Below are 15,668 nucleotides of genomic sequence, written 5' to 3'. Positions count from 1 at the left end.
CTAAGTCGCTATAAACGTTTGCAGCACCTACATCGCATGTGACCTGGCATGTCGCCAAGAAAGCGTAGTACCGTGACGAGGTAGGCTTCTTGGTCGGCCATGCTGTTGGGATGCTGTGCGTGGACGCCCGAGACGAGAGCGCTCAGAAGCGGCTCGAGAAGGCCCGGATGCTTGTTGGCGAGATGCACGTAGCTCGTGACGCCGGGCTTGTGCAGTGCGAGCGCGAGGCGTTCGTCGGCCAAGACGCTACGCCACTGCTGCTCCGAGTACGACTCGAGCGCGTGCTGCCACTGCCGGTCGTCGGCTGCAAGCGCGTGTGTCGCCCGCGATTGCGGCGGCGGGCGCAGCTTCAAGCGGCGAACCTGGCGCAGCATGGAGCGAGCGATTGGTTTCCAGGATGTTCACGTCCGGATAATTTGACGCGTCGGGTGTTGCGTCAGCACGCCACAAAACCAGTGTTTTATATTCTGTTTAAACAAAACACTGTTTATATGGAGTGCACGCGAAGTCAACGAAGCACGTCGAAGAAATGCGCGAAGAAGGCGCATGCGTTCCAATGCACATGCGTACGATGCACTCGAGCCTCTGTCGTGCGACGAGGTGTGAAAGAGTCAATTCAATGCCCAGGATTGAGACCGAGAGGGTCGAACCAAGACGAGAATGTCGGGGCGCCAGTAAATATGGCTAAAAGTGGTACACGCCACGAATGAATCTTCAACACTGCCTAGCGCTCGCTGTAGGTCGCAAATGATGACGCGACATCGCATTCCATACTCCCCAAAGTGTCCTCTATCCACAGGCCACGTATGAGCGACAAAGTTTTTCAGCGAGGTTTCGGCTTTGGAAGCGCCAGGAATCGCGCTAGGCCATTCTGCTTGCGTCGGATTGGTCCAAAAGAGAAAAATAGACGGCGAAATTGCCCCCATTTTAGCCAATCCAATCTCTTGGCGCCGTGGTCGAGCCAACATCGTCACAGTCTCGACGAGCAACCAGCACTGTCACCAACGTTGACGGTGGGAGAGGTTGCGAGTACACATAGTAGTAATAGCAACAAGGAGTTCAAGATACAGTAGATAGTGATTTACACAATGCCATAATCATCGTCGTCGTCGGCCACGAGACTTGGGCGTTCGGCTGCAACGTGGGGGCGGAGGTCGTGCAAAAGCTGGTCGAACGACGTTGTGAACCCGAGGTCCAGCGCAAAATGGTGCATCGGCGCGCGCGAGAGCGAGTACATTTGGTTGGGCGGCAGGGCCGTAAACTCCGTGTGCAGCACGACCGGGAAGATCGGCTTGCCCTTGTCTTCGGCGAAGGCGAGCTGGTCGTTAAGCATCTCGTTCTTGGCACTCTTGCTCGAGAGCACGACGATGACGCACGCGCAGCGCAGCATCGCTTCTTTCGCCGCATGCACCCGCGCCGCCATGTCGTTCTTGGTCTTGAGGTCGAGGTAGGCAGCCACGCCTTGCGTCGTCGTGAGCTCGTGGTACAGGCGCTTGACAAAGTTGCGGTGGCAGTCGCCGTGGGCGATGAACACGAACTTGGTGTCCTGAAACGTGCTCGGGCTCGTGCTGCTCGGGCTGCTCAAGCCAAACGCAAGGCTGTGGTTCTCGAACGCGCCGCCGTTCGTCGGGCTCATCGTCTCCATGGGCCGCAGCGCCACTTGCTTGCGCTTCTTCTCGACTTCGTCGCGAATTCCGTCGAGGAGGAGACGGAACTGCGTGTTGTACGCGTCGTCGTTGTACGCGTACGTGATGCTGCGCGGGTTCTTCTTGTTGATGGCCGTGATCGCAGGCTCAAACGGCACAATCTGCCGCGTGTAGAGGTACACTTGCAGCTCTTCGTTCAAGCGCACGTGCTCGGTCGAGATGGGCAACACCGGCGTGCCCACTTGCTTGGCGCACGCGAGCTCCTTCAAGCACCACTCCGACTTGGTGTAGTCGTCCGTGAGAATCGCGACGAGAAGCGTCGCGTTCGCTATGCCCTTTGCAATCTCTTCGCGCCAGACCGACCCGCCGCCAATGCCACTCGGGTCCATCGTGTCGAGCCACGCGGTGATGTTGCTCGCCTCGAGCGACTTGCGCAGTTTGAGCGCAAACTCGGCGTGCGAATGCGTGTAGCTGATCATCACATCGCGGTGCCCGGCCGCCGACTTGATGGCGAATTGCAGCGCGGTCGAGGTGGCAATGTCGATCGCTCGGAAACTCGCATTGTTGGTGCACATGATGTTGGCGCCGCAGCTCACCTACCAGGATACATATATATATATGTCAACCGGGCGCGGTGTGTACTGGAGCGTACGAGTGAAATAGCGGTTTCTTGCTTCTCGTGCTTGATGGCGAGGTGCAGTGCCGAGTCGCCGTTCGACTTCATTTGGTAGTTGATGTTGGCGCCCTTGGCCACGAGCAACTAGAAGAGCACGCATATGATCCATCCCGCAATGTAGACAAGAACGACACAATCCGTTTGCAGATTACCTTGAGCAACTCGGGGTCCACGCGCTCGGCAAACGCGGCGCAGATGATCGGTGTCATGCCCTTCTTGTCGAGGAGGTTGACGTTGCAATGGTGGTCGACGAGGATGCGGACCACGTCGAGCTTGTTGTTGCGCACGGCCCAGTGCAACGGCGAGCGGCCGAGGTCGTCTTGGAAGTCCGGGTCGGCGCCGCCCGCGAGCAGCAGCGACGCGCACGACCACTGGCCGTTGATCGCTGCCCAGTGCAGCGGCGTGCGGCATTTCACGCCAATGTAGCCGTGTTCGCCCAAGCAGTTCGGGTCTACTTGCATCTTGAGAAACTGCTGCAACCTACGCCATCGTGTTGGCACCCTTCTGGATACGTTGATAGAAACGTACTTGGTCATGTTGCCGGTCGCGGCCGCCGAGTGCATGGGTGTGAGCGCGACGTCGCTGCCCCAGTCTTCCAGCACGGCGCAGACCGCGTAGTTCTCCCGGAGGTACGCGAGCTCGAGGGCGGTGATGCAGTTGACATATCTAATCGCAATCGTCATTACATCATCTGATACGAGTCAGAAGATGCCGACCCCGGATCGGGCACCGCAAGATGGTTGGCGCCCGCCGAGAGCAGAATCTCGACGATTTTCGGGTGCTCGGCGAGGAAGAGGGGTGGAAGGCGGTCGGCCCGGAACGGCGACTGCGACATGATGTTGACGTCCACCTTCTTGACCTCGACGAGCCACCGAACGGTCTCGACTTGGGACGTGGCGACGGCGCAGTGCAGCGGCGACATAAGTGTCGCCTTGCTGTGGCGGTCCCCGTCCGTGGCCACCCACGGCCGCGACACAATGAAGCGCGCGAAAAACCAAAAGAGGTCCGACGTACTGAAGCGGACACGGGCGACCTTGTCGAGCGCGTTGAGGTCGAACCCGGCGTTGCTGAGCGCGGCGAGCGCAGTATTGTCGCCGAGGCCGGCCGCCACGTGCACCGGGTTCTTCTTGGACATGGACCAGAAGCCAAAATGGAGCTTCGTGGACGCGTACATGCGCTGCGCAAAATTGGAGCCGAGAAGCGAGCGAGCTTCGTGCAGCGCGTCTTCGAGGGCGTCGAGGTTGCAGTGCTCGGCGGCCTTGTAGAGCGCCTTGCGAAGCCGGCCTTTGGCGCTCTTGGCTGTCGCCAAGTGGGATCGCACGTCGCCCGTCTGACTCGACTCCTTGTACGCGCCGAGCTGCATCTTGATGTGCTCGCGGAAGCGGGTGAAGACGGCAATGTACGCGGGGATCGAGAAAAAATCAGAAACGCGATGCACGAGTAGAGCAGCGGCGCAGGCACGTTGCACTCGAACGTCTCGTCGCCAAGCAGCATGTCGAGGGCGACGAGGAAGAGATAGAGACTGTAGAGTAGAAGCAGCACGGCAATGACCTAGGTCGACAGAGATAGTCCATGGACGTGGACAGGGAAGAGGAAGTCTACCTCGCAAAACTGGAGGTACCACGTGCGCGTGACCTTGAACTTGACTTTCGCCGACGGCTCGAAATGCGACCGGTTCTTGCGCGCAAAGAGCTCAAAGGCGCGGATGCCGGTCGCTGGCAGGAAGAGGAGCAGGATGAACGGCGCCGTGCTGTAGACGAGGAAGGCAAACTCGACCCAGTCGTTGCAGCCCGCGCTCTTGGTCGTGACGCCAAAGTTCTTGTCGATCGTTTGGTAGTAGTACACGATCGCGAGCACGTCGATCGCGAGGATGCTGAGGCCAAAGAGCAACAGCTTCTTGGCGAAGAACGAGTTGCGCGTGTAGGCGAAGCCGAGCACGAAGCGTGGAATGCGCTCGGTCATCTCGACGATCGACGTGCGGTGGCTAGGCCGCCGGTTCGCACGCAGCGCGGTCACATCGAGCGCGGTCTCGGGGTGGTACACGGTGCTGCCGCGATTCGGCCCATGGCCCACCATGGCCTCGTCGTCCTCGAGCATGATGATCTTATGGTCCGGCGAGAACTGCAGGGTCGGCAGCGAGGAGGCAGCGTCGACGGCCGGAGTTGGCGAGGTCGTCGGCGATGTGCTGGCTATGCTTGCGTCTGGCGCCACGAGGTCGGGCAATGGAAAGCCCGAGCGGCCAGCGTCGGATCGGTGCTGAGATTTTATTGGCACGCGGTGCCCTAAAAACCTCTGCTTTGTAATACCTCTGATTCAAAATATTCTATTTTCAGTGTTTACAGTCGTCGCGCTATGTATAAAACCTGTGAAACAGCATATCGGCTGGTGGGTTGCACCCACCCAGAATGTTGGTGGGCAGATGGTCCCGGGCTATTTTAATCGTTTTCTAGTTCGCCTCATTGGGGCTTTGTATGTGTCAATGGAATGATATTATAAAAAGACCTGGATCAAGCCCCCTACGGTAGGCAATTTTTTTCGTAATTTTTCACAACTTGCCTATCCCACCGGCAAAGCTACCGATGTACTCGAGGTACGTGGCGCTGGCCGTGCCGAGCCACAGCCGCCTGTCGTCACGCCCATGCGCAGCCTCGCCCCGTCGCCTGCGTCCTCCGAGCACGACGCTGGAGCTTGCACTGTGCAGCGCATCGACGTCAGCCCTGTACCTGCATCCCGAGGAATCCTGGACAGATGCACGCGACGACGATCCGAGGATTGATCTATTAGATGTGCTCATCCCATCTTTGGCGCGTGGTGCAGATGGTCCATGGCCACTTGGAGGGCGTGGCGCAAGTGGGCGCAGGAGGCGTCGACCTCGAGGCCTCTTCGGAGCGCGACGCAGGCATCCGGAAAGGCGCCGACGCTTGCGAGTGCCACGCCCTTGCGGAAATGGGCCTAGTGCAACCTTCGCACTATGGCTGTGGCAAGCGCACCACGTACGTTGGTCATTTTGGGCTGGAGGCCAATCGCGACCTCTGCGTCCTGCAGCGACGCCTCGTAGTTGCCCAAGGCAGCGTGCAGCGCCGACCGACGGCACAGCACGGTACTCATGTTGATGGGCGAGAGGTAGTTGAGCTCAATGAGTTTCGAGTACTGCATGAGCATTGCTTCGAGCTCGTCTCGTCGCATCTAACGAGGCACGCAAGGTTATATGGGGAAGGAAGGTCGGTCGTGCCTCGGTGGGTGGCGCGATCGAGAGCTCGCGGATGTTGAGCTCGGCGCCCGCCCGGCCCTGTGCTTTCCAGGATACATGGCTACAGTCGACAAGAGAACGGTACCAGCTTCAAGATGAGCTTGTCGACGTAGCGGGGCGTCACATCGGTGGCCGCCTTGGTCGTCGATTCAAGGCGCATGCTTGAGATGCCATCGTAGATGCTGCCGTCGGCCGTCTGGATCGAGAACGTGCCATCGGTGCAGTAGGCCGCGTCGCTCGCAATGCGCACGGTGCTGCGCCAGTGCTCGAATCCGAGCAGCTTCTTGAGCGGCGACTTGGGCGGCGACGATGATGATGATGATGGGACGCCGCCAAGCAACACGACTTGCTCGCCGACAACGAACGGCGGGAGGCTCTTGATGTTGGCCTCCGGCGGGATGCACGCAAGCTTGGGTCGGTCCATTGGCAGGTCCGCCATGTAGTCGATCGCATGCATCGGGCACAGCGACACGTCGGCGCCTTTGGCCACGAGGCGCTTGCTGCAGAGACACTTGATCGCATGCGGCACGGTCACCGACGACTGCCGCCGAAGCGCGAGGCGGCGTGGCGCTGCGGGGTCGGGTGTCTCTGGGCCGTCGCTGGAGAGTGCGTCCGGCGTCACTGGCCGGAGGTCGCGTGTGCTCTACCATGGACGCATCATTCTTCTACCCCCGGCGACCACCGAAGGACGAACCGATGGGCGAAGCATGCTCCGGTTTCCAGCAACGGTAACTGGCGTGCCACATTGCTACATTTTTAAATTCGGCATGATGCCCTCGCCATTGCACATGAAAGCAGCAGAGCACATGGACCACACGTGCATCCTGCAGAGTGCTTGGTACACATCCATGCGTGGCGCAACGGGCCGACGGTGGTCGCGTCGTTCCCCGCTGCTTGCACGCACACCTCAACGATTGTATTCGGCATATGCCGCAACGAAAACGACGTGCTGTGATTGGTCAAAATTGGTCCCCGCCAACACTCACGTGGGAGTTGGCGATGGAGCGCTTGCCGCCAAGCACGTTTCCGACGCAGGACGAGGACGACCGCTGCATGCGCTTGAGCATGAGCGCTTCCGACGTCTACGTCGAGGCGCCGGCCATGACGCAGGAGGTCCATGTCTTCCCGCTGCGCCTGGGCACGGCCGAGGAGAGCGGGCTCCCCTTCTCCATGGACGACGACGAGTACATGACGCAGATGACGGAGCGCTTGGCTGCCGCTCCAGCTGCTGAGGCCTCGCCGCCGACGGACGTGACGCATCTGACCGACTCGACCAACCTTACGGACGTGACGCATCTCACGGACGTCACCCACATCTCGGATGAGACGCAGCTCATAGAGGACCCACCATCAGACACGGACACGTATGTGTGGAGCGACGGCGATGAGATCCAGGCAACTCAAGTGTTTGAAGATGTCCATGACGACGCTGAGGACGACGCAGACGATGAGACCGAGTGGCAGGGCGACCCTACTGCGTTGGCACCACGGACCCTTGGCACGTCGGTCGTCGATGCACCAGAGACTGTAGTCGCTTCATATGACAGGGATGACAGAGATGACGACCATGGCCTCGATATCGATGGCGGCCGCCATGACGATGACGACGACGAGATAACAGAACTCGCCCCGTACGATCGCTCGGTTCCTGCTCCGACGCTGGAGAGCAAGACGCCGGCTGTCTCGGCCCAAGGCATGACCAGCGGCAAAGCGGCTCAGCGCTTGTCTGTGTCCAGATCCAAGTCCGACGCCGAAAGCTCGGTGCCACCGACGCCAGTCGCGCCCGACTCGCATCCCGAGCGGCTTGACATTGTCGAAGAGTCGATCGATGACGTGCAAGCAACGCTCAGCGATGCGTACTCGCCAGAGTCGGCGCCCAAGCCCAAGCCGTTCCTGGTTCGGCGGCTCAAGGACGAGTTTGTGTCGACAGACAAGAAGTCCCAAGCCTCTCCGTCGTTCGACTTTGCCGACAGCCAGTCGTCGGACGCACCGTCGCTCCATCGCCGATTTGATTTTTTGAACGACGCGTCCCAGTCGCAGCCCGAGACGCCGTTTAGTCCGCCAGACCTCGGCGCGATTGCCACCAATGCCCTCCATGCAGGCTTGCACGTCGCCAACTACGTCTCGCCGTACCACCGGGTGCGGCCACCGGTGCCACGTCCACCGACGTTTGTAGACGCGGTGCTCCACCAAGCGGCCCGTCCATCAACGACGCCGACGTCGGTGTCGCCACCGCCGTGCAAGAAACCGTCGTCCAAGCGACGCATACGTACAAGCACGCCATCGACGACACCGCTCAAGACACCGGCAGCAACGCCGGTGGCAACCCCCGAGTCGGCGCGAAAGCGGCTCAAGACGTCGACGCCGTCGCCCGTGCCCGTGCACGAGACCAAGAGGGCGTATCCGTCCCGCAACACCAAGCTCTTCAACAAGCGGTATCACTTTTTCATCTCGGGGTTTGAAGTGCCAGCGTCCAAGCAGCTCCAGAACCAGATTCGGGCGTACGGCGGCAAAGTCGAGTCGAAGCCCGAAGCCATGCTGGACCTCGAAAGTACTACGCGGCCATGGCACGATGCTTGGCTTGATACGCGTGCAATTAGACAAATGCTTTGTCATTGCGACGCCCGAGGCCAGCCGCCGTCTCAAGTTTCACTATGCACTCGTGTGCCGCGTCCCGATCGTGCACCCCGATTGGCTCGCGGCGTGTTTTCAGACACAGTCGATCGTCGACGTTGCAGGGTACGCGGCGCAGCGTGAAGATGACGCGTACGAATCTTTCTTCGTCTAGGTACTGGATACCGGCGGGACTCTCGTGGACGCTCAAGCGCAGTCCCGTGCGTGCGCCTCAACACAACGTACATTTGGCAATGGGTTTTGCAATTTTGTTTATATTTCTTTCTTCCTAGTCCAAGCTCTTTAGCACGCTGCGATTCGGCATCCCGTACGACGTCTCGTTCCAGGACCGCGACAGTATTCAAGGCTTGACCGACGCCGCCGTCTTCATCCTCGACGGCTGTGGTGCGCGTGGGATCGTTAAGGTGCGTCGCTGTCTCTCTCTCTCTCTCTTGCTTCCAACAGCCAAGCCTTAAAGTACGTTTCATCCATAGGGCATCAAGCAAGCGGCGATCAAGGCCGGCAAGATCGACGTGCTCGTTTCCAACGAGCAGACTTATGTACTCGATTGCTTTTGAGAAGCATCACATCATCATGCCGTGCACATGTAGTTGTGTTCACTTGCCAATGACTACGACATTCCGGTCGTACGCTTTGCGTGGATCTACGAGTGCATCATCTTGCAGGTCGGTCCATGCTTTATGGCATCGTGCTCAATTGAGACGGACCTGTAGCGAGTGGTTGAGTTTGAGCACGCCCACTTTACCCCCGATCGGTTCAACAACGACGGCAAGCTCGTGTCCAAAGCCATGGAAGTGAGTCTTTCGAATGAAAAGTACGAAATCACGTTTAAATCGTGGGTCTCATCGCACTTTTGCGCAGAAAAACCAAAATCGCGGTTGGTGAAATGCTTCTCGTCGACACGACCGCGTCGACCAAGACGCACCATTTACGCTATCAAGTTTGCCAAGTGATGCGCATCGAATACGACGCCGACGATGCGATCGCCATCAAAGTACAGCTGTACAGACGGTAACCTTGTGTCTTTTGCGAATTGCAAGGCACTCACTGGAATCGTAGCACGCGCGACCAAGCCCAGGGCCTTGTCTGCGTTCGAAAAGTGTTTTCGATCGAGCCCGACATGATCAAGCGCAAAGCGTGCCTGGTCACCTTGGAAGACTACACCAAGCTCACGTACAAGGACCCGACGATCTTTTACCTCGAGCCGTCGACCGCTGATGCTCTATAGCGTGAACAAACTCGTTTCTCTGTCCATAGCTATCCTCAAAACGCAGAGAGCCCAGAAAAGTCAGGACGAGAAAAGTCACCTTGCATCTCGGCAAGGTCTTGGTTTCTGGATGGGTCCGGACGACCTGGCATGGAACCAGCGATTGCACCAGTGTCAAAATGGGCTTGTTGACGTTGTATGCGATCGCTGCTTCTTTCGGTGGGCGCTGCCGCTGCGGTGCCGTGGGCCATGTCGTACTTTGGCACGGGTGTTGGCACGCTGCACGCTGCGGGTGGTGTCGCCGCGACGCTCCGAGCTGGCAGCGCCGCCTTGTGGTCGAGCAGCGCGCTGCTCTACGGCGGAGCCGCCGGCGCCGCGTCGGGTGTCGTCGCGAGCGTCTGGACGACCGTGGATCCGTAGCTCGAGACGCTCCAACCAAAGCCCTCTTCTGACCACTCCCTCTGTTGACTGCGCTCACTTTAACCCTGCCAATGCCAGCTTATTGACGTCTAGTATTGGCGACGGTAGTACTACATGACTTAGAGCGTGAAGGGCAGCAGCGTGACCTTGGCGTCCTCTGGCGCCGCCTCGTTCTTGTCGGTCGGTCGCGCCTGCATGCGTCCCGGCACAAACAAGTGAAACCATTGCTACCGCAGCGTCGCGTGGACACGTTGGCCCGCGTACAATTCTACCTGTGTGACGGGGTCGAGGCCGTTGGGCGTAAAGCGCAGCTGCCACCCCACAAGTCCCAAGTGCACAATCCTAGACCGTTTGAGGTCCACGCCTTTCTTGATAGGTCGGGTACATGAGGCGGTAGTAGTCGGAGAAAGACTTGGCTAAAAAGTGCCACTGGTTGGTGAGGTCCTTGAGCCACACCTGCACGGTCTCTAGAGGATGGATGGATCCGTTTTGACTCAAGTCTAAAGTCAGACAGATTTACCATCGTCGACGAACACCATGCACACTTCGCCCAGCGTACTGGACGACTCGAGGACGTAGCCCGCTACCGACAAGTTGACGAGAAAGTTGAAGAGGTTGAGAACGAACCGTGGGTCGCGTTGCCCAAGGTGACGTCGACGCGCTTCATGCTCTGGAGCGAATTGATGCTAAAGTGACCGAGCGCGAAGAACTTGTGGTTGAGCACCGCGTGCCACTTGATCGAGAGACCGTTGGACGCGGCGAGGAACGCGACAAGGTCTGCCGGTAGCTTCTTGGGGCTGTTGCGCTAGTGGGATTGCTTTGGCTCGTCGCACAAGATGGAGAAACGTACTTGGTTCCAGAGACTAATGTTGTGCATGGCGACACCTGGCATCGGCTTGAGCTCGAGGTTCGAGACCGCAGCGTGCGCGCCGAGGTACTGGAAGACCTCGAGCGACATGGCATTTAGCTCGTCCATCGCCTACGATCCGATGCGGCCTTTCCGGTGTGTTGTAAACAGAAAGATATGTTTGTGTATAAAACAGGTGCGGTCTTTCGTCGCACTGCAGACAAGGTCGCGACCGATACGTACTGTGCATCCATCGGCAGTGAGAGCCTACATCGAAGCATCGATGGCGTTCTGCCAGGTGTGCGCTGGAATGACGAGCTGGCGGTCAAGCCCACTGAATGTCTTTGTGGAAGATCGCTAGGTTCTGATGTGTGCAATATCGTCGCACGCACAACCATTGGTGGTACCGACAAGAATGCCAAGCTCCCAGCCTCATACGCTCTTTTCAGAGATGGCGACGCTGACCGTTTGGATTGTCGCTGGCGGTGCCCTCGGCCTCACAACGCCGCTACTTCTATCGATGGGCGCCGCGGCAGCCGTGCCCACAGCCATGTCTGCCTTTGGCACCATCGTCGCGGGCGTCGGGACGATCCACAGCGCGACAGGCGCTGCCGCGACGCTCCAAGCAACCAGCGCCGTTTTGTGGTCGAGCTCCGCGGTCGCTTGCGGCGGTGTCACGGGTCTTGGCGCGGGTTTCGTCGGAGGCCTTTGGAAAATGATATCGTCTTAAGTCTGTCACTTGATACTTTACTTCTTTTCAGACAAAGTACACGGCACTGCCTAACGTGCGTTGATTAGAATGACTTGCGCGTATCTACGGCGAATAGCAACTTCAAAAGTACTTGTCACTCGTGTTCACATGTCAGTGCGACCTGTCTGTTCAACCTTCGACAATCAATGCATTTTCCTACCAATCAGAAGCCGTCTGATCATCCACAACCACCAATCAGATCCCTGGTTCGGCCCAAAGCCAGCAGAATTTGGCAGAATTTGTTCCCTTTCTTGGCGACTTGATCCTTTCGAGCCCCGGGTTGCCGGCGAAATTCATTTCAAGAAATGGATCCAACGACCAAGAACCTCTTGATTGCTGGCGCCGTCGGGACGGCTGTCGGCGTCACCGCACCGCTTCTCGCCTCTTCCGCTGCCGCTGCCGCCGTGCCCACGGCCATGTCGTACTTCGGCACGGTCGTCGCGGGCGTCGGGACGATCCACAGTGCGACAGGCGTTGCCGCGACGCTCCAAGTGGCGGGCGCGACCTTGTGGTCGGGCAGTGCGATGCTCTGTGGTGGCGCGACTGGCCTTGCGTCCGGCGTTGTCGCTGCCGTGTGGAAGTCGACGCCCCGCCCATAACTCCGTAGCCCGCAGCGAAATCCCATGTCGTCGTCGCCAGCCTCGTCGACTTGTTGGTAAGAACAATGGACTACCCAAATGCGTCGGCTCGTCTTTCTAAGAGAACGCTTCAATTGGCAATTCGGGCAAGTGCCACCGCAGCTGCACGGAGATGAAATTGTTGGTGTCTCGATCCCTCAAGACGCGAACTTCATTCGGCTCTTGCTACTGTTGGTCCAGAACATGCCTGAAAATCGTTGGTTCCAAGTGACATAGAGCAATGGATGACCGAGTCAATTGGAAATTCCGTTGGCGACGAACGGTGGCGACCTTGACCCTCAAATCGGCGGCGCGCGTGGCCTCGCTGCGCCGCTGTTGCTTCCCGTGGGCGCTGCAGCTGCGGTACCCATGACCATGTCGTACTTTGGTACTATCGTCTTGGGCGACGTTCCAAGTTGGGAGCGCCGCCTTGTAATCGCGTGCTGCTCTACGGTGGAGCGTCTGGTGCCGTCGCGAGCGTCTGGACAGCGAGCTAAGCGTAGTCCAATCCGACGACGCGCTGAGACCCAGTTACAGCGATCATTGCGCTCGTCAGCATGGGCGTCTCGGAGGGCGTTGAAGGGATCTCAAGCTAGAAGATGCAATCCAGTCGTTGCAGCTTGTGGCTGCATGCTGTGGCGACGTCGGAGGGCCGTATGTATCAGAGTCCTTAAATACAGGTGGAGGAGCGCGTTGACATTGAATCGTGAGTGGGATTGCTACTACTTACCTAGACGGTTTGTAGGTCTGTGGGTGTTCTAATTTATCCCCGATCACTGTCTGCCGTCGGTACTAGTAGAGAGCTGGCGACGCCCACAGTGCAAGACCGGAACAGAAAGCGGCCCTCCGCGAGATGCGCTTCGTAGCTACCAAGGACGCTTTCGCACCGACTGCCAGTTCCGAGTTGCAGTTCCCACGACGTAAAAGCTCAAAACACTTTTACCAGGGGAAAGGCATTCTATACACACTCCAAGTATGCAAACCAAAAACGAATCGCCCTTTACGCATCCGTCACTTGCCGTTGCAGGAGCATTTGTCAATTTCCCCTCTCCGGCACACACCGATAGCCAAAGACTAGCGTAGCAGCCCATGTCTGTAGCGGTCTCGACTGGCGAGGCAGCCCATGTCTGTAGCACACGTTTGGGGAAGAACGCACGTATCTTGCCTTTGAGCCAGGTCTGCGCTTGCGCCTCGCACTCAACCGGTTTAAACTGCCCGGCGTGCTCTTCCGAGGCCTCTGGTGGTGCTTCTTCCTTCCATTTGCGTCGCAGACAATGACGACGGTGGTCGGCGCACCGCTGCAGCTACCAACGCTTCCGTCACCGACGCCGGACGATGTGCGCAAGTACCACGATGCGTACATGACGGCCCTCCAAGCGCTCTTTGAACGCCACAAGGCAGCGTACGCGCAGGACCCCACCGAGACGCTCGAGTTCTTTTAACGCCACGAGTTTTTTTCCATCACACGTGATAAACTGCCCTCACCGCCCCGAGACGGTGCACGAGGTGTAATGCATACTACGGTCCTCGATGGCACCTCGCCGGTACTAGTAGGGTTTTTTGTCTTGCTGGTACCAGCTCAAGGGTCCATAGGGCCATGAGTTCTTATGGCCTTGGCTACTTGCAGTAGCATGCCCGGGCCAGAGTGGACTGATTTCACCCAACATTTCCAAGCTCAACAACACGACGACGACACGCGCAGCTCGACGGAGGTCGTAGTATGTATCGGCACGGCGCTTGGGTAGTCAGACGCCACACGGTTCCCACCTGCCCTCGAGTAGGATTCTTCGAGGCCGTGGATGTCCGTTCAGCTTTTGCTCCAACACGGGAAAAGTACCGTCGCAGTCCGTTTTCACCCAACTTTAGCAGGTTAGCGAAAGATATGCTGCGGTTGGGGGCTACAAGGCGCCAACAGGTCGCGCAATTTTGACGATAGACAGACTGCGTGTCGTCGCTGCTTGTCGCGTCGACAGCCAAACGCAGACGTCACGAGCTACGCCATGACCACGGCGCCGTTGTGTTGCAATGTCTCTCTGGGATTGGGCCCCATGTCGACTGCTACGAGGAGGACCATGTACCATCATCAAGCCGTGCGTCGACTCGACACGTCACGCATGATCACTTAGGATATCTCATCGGTCCACGCTTCGTGGCTATAGACAGCACCGTATCAGCCTGCGCTGTCGGGCGTGGCTGCTTGTACCATGCGTGTCATCGATGATAACGTTGCGCTAGCCTACGTGGCATCCACCGTAGACTAGGCTTTGTATCTGGAAAGAAGAGGTCGGTCGACTTCGTTAGGTATATCTATCTTGCACATGTCAAATAAGATGAGGCAAATTCAATTCGTTAGGCTTAGAAAGCAAGCGAGCGCTTGGATACTTGCAACCCATCTGATTTGATGCACACTATTTTAGCAGACTTGACGTCGCATGAAGGATGCGTTGCCAGCTCTTCCATCGTACTATAATACATGCAAGCCCGTGCTTGCTACAAGGCGCCATGCGTCAAGACTACACTTGCAGTACAAAGCAAAGTCCCTTTCAAACCATGCCTCTAGAACGGACCGTACAACACGATTTATAGATTGATATAATAGTGTACGGTGACCGACGGGCGCGCGTCTGTCGCACCCCACCGCGTGTTGACACGGGATTCGTCAACAAGGGTCATGGGCGCGGGCTCGGAGCTTATTCTGGGATTTCCTCCGCTTCGGCCATTGCATTCTCCAGTGCTTCGCGATGCTGCAGTACTTGATGTACGCCGTGTTCTACTCGGTCTGGGTTGCATCGCTACTCTGCTTTTACCTCGCGCTCGGCGCCATCGTCGTCACGGACCTCCGCTTCTACCTCATCCCGTTCTTCGCGATCTACTACAGCTACCGCTACTTCATCTCGCCGCTTGCGCCGTGGCCGGCTGCCCAAGCCTTTGCGTACAAGATGTTCAAGAAGCACCAGTATTTTAGCGAGCAAAAGGTCGTGTTCGAAGACAACATGGGTGCACCGGCCGCCGACTCGAAGGCGCTCCTCGCCTACCACCCCCACGGCGTTCTTAGCTGCGGCTGGTAAACCGCTTTCGCTCGATCGATGCAACTCATGTCTTATCGTATAGGACGACCAACGGCATTGGCTGCGAGACGTTCGCGCCGTCCAAGATTCAATGGCTTGTGTCGGACGTGCTCTTTAACCTCCCGGTGATGGGCGACATGATCTCGTGGGCGGGCTGCGGCCCCGCTGGCAAGGAAAACTTTTCCAAGCTTTGCGGCCAAGGTAGCAACATCGCGCTCATTCCTGGTGGCTACGAAGAGGCGACGACCTACAACTACGGCAAGCACCAAGTCTACTTGAAGAACCGCAAGGGCTTTATCAAGCTCGCACTCAAGCACGGCTACAAGGTCTTATTGCACTCTGATTGTTGTAGAGTTTAGTGGATTGAAAAGCGATGTAGGTCTACCCGGTCTATACGTTTGGCGAAGAGCTAACGTATACGACGGTCAACCAACTGCTCAAGTTCCGTCTCTGGCTCAACTCGTGGAAGATTCCTGGCGTCGTTTTCCGCGGCAAGTGGTGGTGCTCCGTCCTGCCGCACGACGAGAACGCGCTCGTCACCGTCGTCGGCAA

At 58.1% G+C, this 15,668-nt stretch overlaps 9 protein-coding genes across 9 annotated transcripts in view; 4 read left to right on the top strand and 5 right to left on the bottom strand.

Moving 5' to 3' along the window:
• SPRG_20870 (hypothetical protein) overlaps positions 1-374 on the bottom strand; it is a gene marked incomplete at both ends in the record, with an annotated part of 2,813 nt that extends 2,439 nt beyond the window's left edge. Inside the window, one exon of the mRNA XM_012349681.1 lies at positions 72-374. Within this exon, the coding sequence (XP_012205071.1) occupies positions 72-374 (303 nt within the window). The remainder of the gene's footprint in view (positions 1-71) is intronic.
• Positions 375-1,081: 707 nt separating this feature from the next.
• SPRG_09884 (hypothetical protein) lies at positions 1,082-4,521 on the bottom strand (the record flags this gene model as incomplete). Its single annotated transcript, XM_012349634.1, has 6 exons — positions 3,925-4,521; positions 3,039-3,873; positions 2,851-2,988; positions 2,475-2,802; positions 2,299-2,406; positions 1,082-2,242 (listed from the first exon to the last, which is right to left on the bottom strand). Exons 2-6 carry the CDS (start codon positions 3,683-3,685, stop codon positions 1,082-1,084), a joined length of 2,382 nt encoding a protein of 793 aa, XP_012205024.1. The 5' UTR covers positions 3,686-3,873; positions 3,925-4,521.
• A 566-nt stretch (positions 4,522-5,087) lies between these two features.
• Positions 5,088-5,510, bottom strand: SPRG_09883 (hypothetical protein; the record flags this gene model as incomplete). Its single annotated transcript, XM_012349633.1, has 2 exons — positions 5,088-5,274; positions 5,320-5,510. Coding segments are annotated over 2 exons (353 nt in total), but the record flags the coding sequence as incomplete, so codon positions are not given.
• A 123-nt stretch (positions 5,511-5,633) lies between these two features.
• On the bottom strand, positions 5,634-6,281 carry SPRG_09882 (hypothetical protein; the record flags this gene model as incomplete). Its single annotated transcript, XM_012349632.1, has 2 exons — positions 5,634-6,215; positions 6,267-6,281. 2 exons carry the CDS (start codon positions 6,279-6,281, stop codon positions 5,634-5,636), a joined length of 597 nt encoding a protein of 198 aa, XP_012205022.1.
• Positions 6,282-6,545: 264 nt separating this feature from the next.
• SPRG_09881 (hypothetical protein) lies at positions 6,546-9,464 on the top strand. Its single transcript, XM_012349631.1, has 10 exons — positions 6,546-7,074; positions 7,129-8,123; positions 8,173-8,311; positions 8,361-8,427; positions 8,479-8,610; positions 8,680-8,745; positions 8,797-8,871; positions 8,920-9,020; positions 9,068-9,217; positions 9,266-9,464. Exons 1-10 carry the CDS (start codon positions 6,572-6,574, stop codon positions 9,432-9,434), a joined length of 2,397 nt encoding a protein of 798 aa, XP_012205021.1. The 5' UTR covers positions 6,546-6,571; the 3' UTR covers positions 9,435-9,464.
• A 452-nt stretch (positions 9,465-9,916) lies between these two features.
• Positions 9,917-10,852, bottom strand: SPRG_09880 (hypothetical protein). Its single transcript, XM_012349630.1, has 6 exons — positions 10,684-10,852; positions 10,461-10,638; positions 10,354-10,416; positions 10,219-10,300; positions 10,106-10,175; positions 9,917-10,060 (listed from the first exon to the last, which is right to left on the bottom strand). The coding sequence occupies exons 1-6, from the start codon at positions 10,807-10,809 to the stop codon at positions 9,953-9,955; spliced, it is 627 nt and encodes a 208-aa protein (XP_012205020.1). The 5' UTR covers positions 10,810-10,852; the 3' UTR covers positions 9,917-9,952.
• A 279-nt stretch (positions 10,853-11,131) lies between these two features.
• SPRG_09879 (hypothetical protein) lies at positions 11,132-12,030 on the top strand (the record flags this gene model as incomplete). Its single annotated transcript, XM_012349629.1, has 2 exons — positions 11,132-11,372; positions 11,735-12,030. 2 exons carry the CDS (start codon positions 11,132-11,134, stop codon positions 12,028-12,030), a joined length of 537 nt encoding a protein of 178 aa, XP_012205019.1.
• A 1,107-nt stretch (positions 12,031-13,137) lies between these two features.
• SPRG_09878 (hypothetical protein) lies at positions 13,138-13,490 on the top strand (the record flags this gene model as incomplete). Its single annotated transcript, XM_012349628.1, has 2 exons — positions 13,138-13,143; positions 13,182-13,490. 2 exons carry the CDS (start codon positions 13,138-13,140, stop codon positions 13,488-13,490), a joined length of 315 nt encoding a protein of 104 aa, XP_012205018.1.
• Positions 13,491-14,752: 1,262 nt separating this feature from the next.
• On the top strand, positions 14,753-15,529 carry SPRG_09877 (hypothetical protein; the record flags this gene model as incomplete). The annotated part of the gene is made up of 3 exons (XM_012349627.1): positions 14,753-15,112; positions 15,160-15,442; positions 15,524-15,529. Exons 1-3 carry the CDS (start codon positions 14,790-14,792, stop codon positions 15,527-15,529), a joined length of 612 nt encoding a protein of 203 aa, XP_012205017.1. The 5' UTR covers positions 14,753-14,789.
• Between the last annotated feature and the right edge of the window lie 139 nt (positions 15,530-15,668).

The sequence above is a fragment of the Saprolegnia parasitica genome (assembly GCF_000151545.1).
Source record: "Saprolegnia parasitica CBS 223.65 unplaced genomic scaffold supercont2.56, whole genome shotgun sequence".
NCBI classification, from domain to species: domain Eukaryota; phylum Oomycota; class Saprolegniomycetes; order Saprolegniales; family Saprolegniaceae; genus Saprolegnia; species Saprolegnia parasitica.
Note: the sequence above shows the minus strand (reverse complement) of the source record. Positions and strands in the feature narration are given on the sequence as shown.

Bases quoted from the DNA above. Each gene is read 5' to 3' on its own strand.
- SPRG_09880 (XM_012349630.1), bottom strand. From the start codon at position 10,809: ATGGACGAGCTAAATGCCATGTCGCTCGAGGTCTTCCAGTACCTCGGC. The intron at 10,639-10,683 runs GTACGTTTCTCC...CAATCCCACTAG, and splicing joins ACATTAGTCTCTGGAACCAA to CGCAACAGCCCCAAGAAGCT. The intron at 10,176-10,218 runs GTACCCGACCTA...CAAACGGTCTAG, and splicing joins TCCGACTACTACCGCCTCAT to GATTGTGCACTTGGGACTTG.
- SPRG_09881 (XM_012349631.1), top strand. From the start codon at position 6,572: ATGGAGCGCTTGCCGCCAAGCACGTTTCCGACGCAGGACGAGGACGAC. The intron at 7,075-7,128 runs GTCGGTCGTCGA...CAGGGATGACAG, and splicing joins GCACCACGGACCCTTGGCAC to AGATGACGACCATGGCCTCG. The intron at 8,312-8,360 runs GTACGCGGCGCA...TTCTTCGTCTAG, and splicing joins TCGATCGTCGACGTTGCAGG to GTACTGGATACCGGCGGGAC.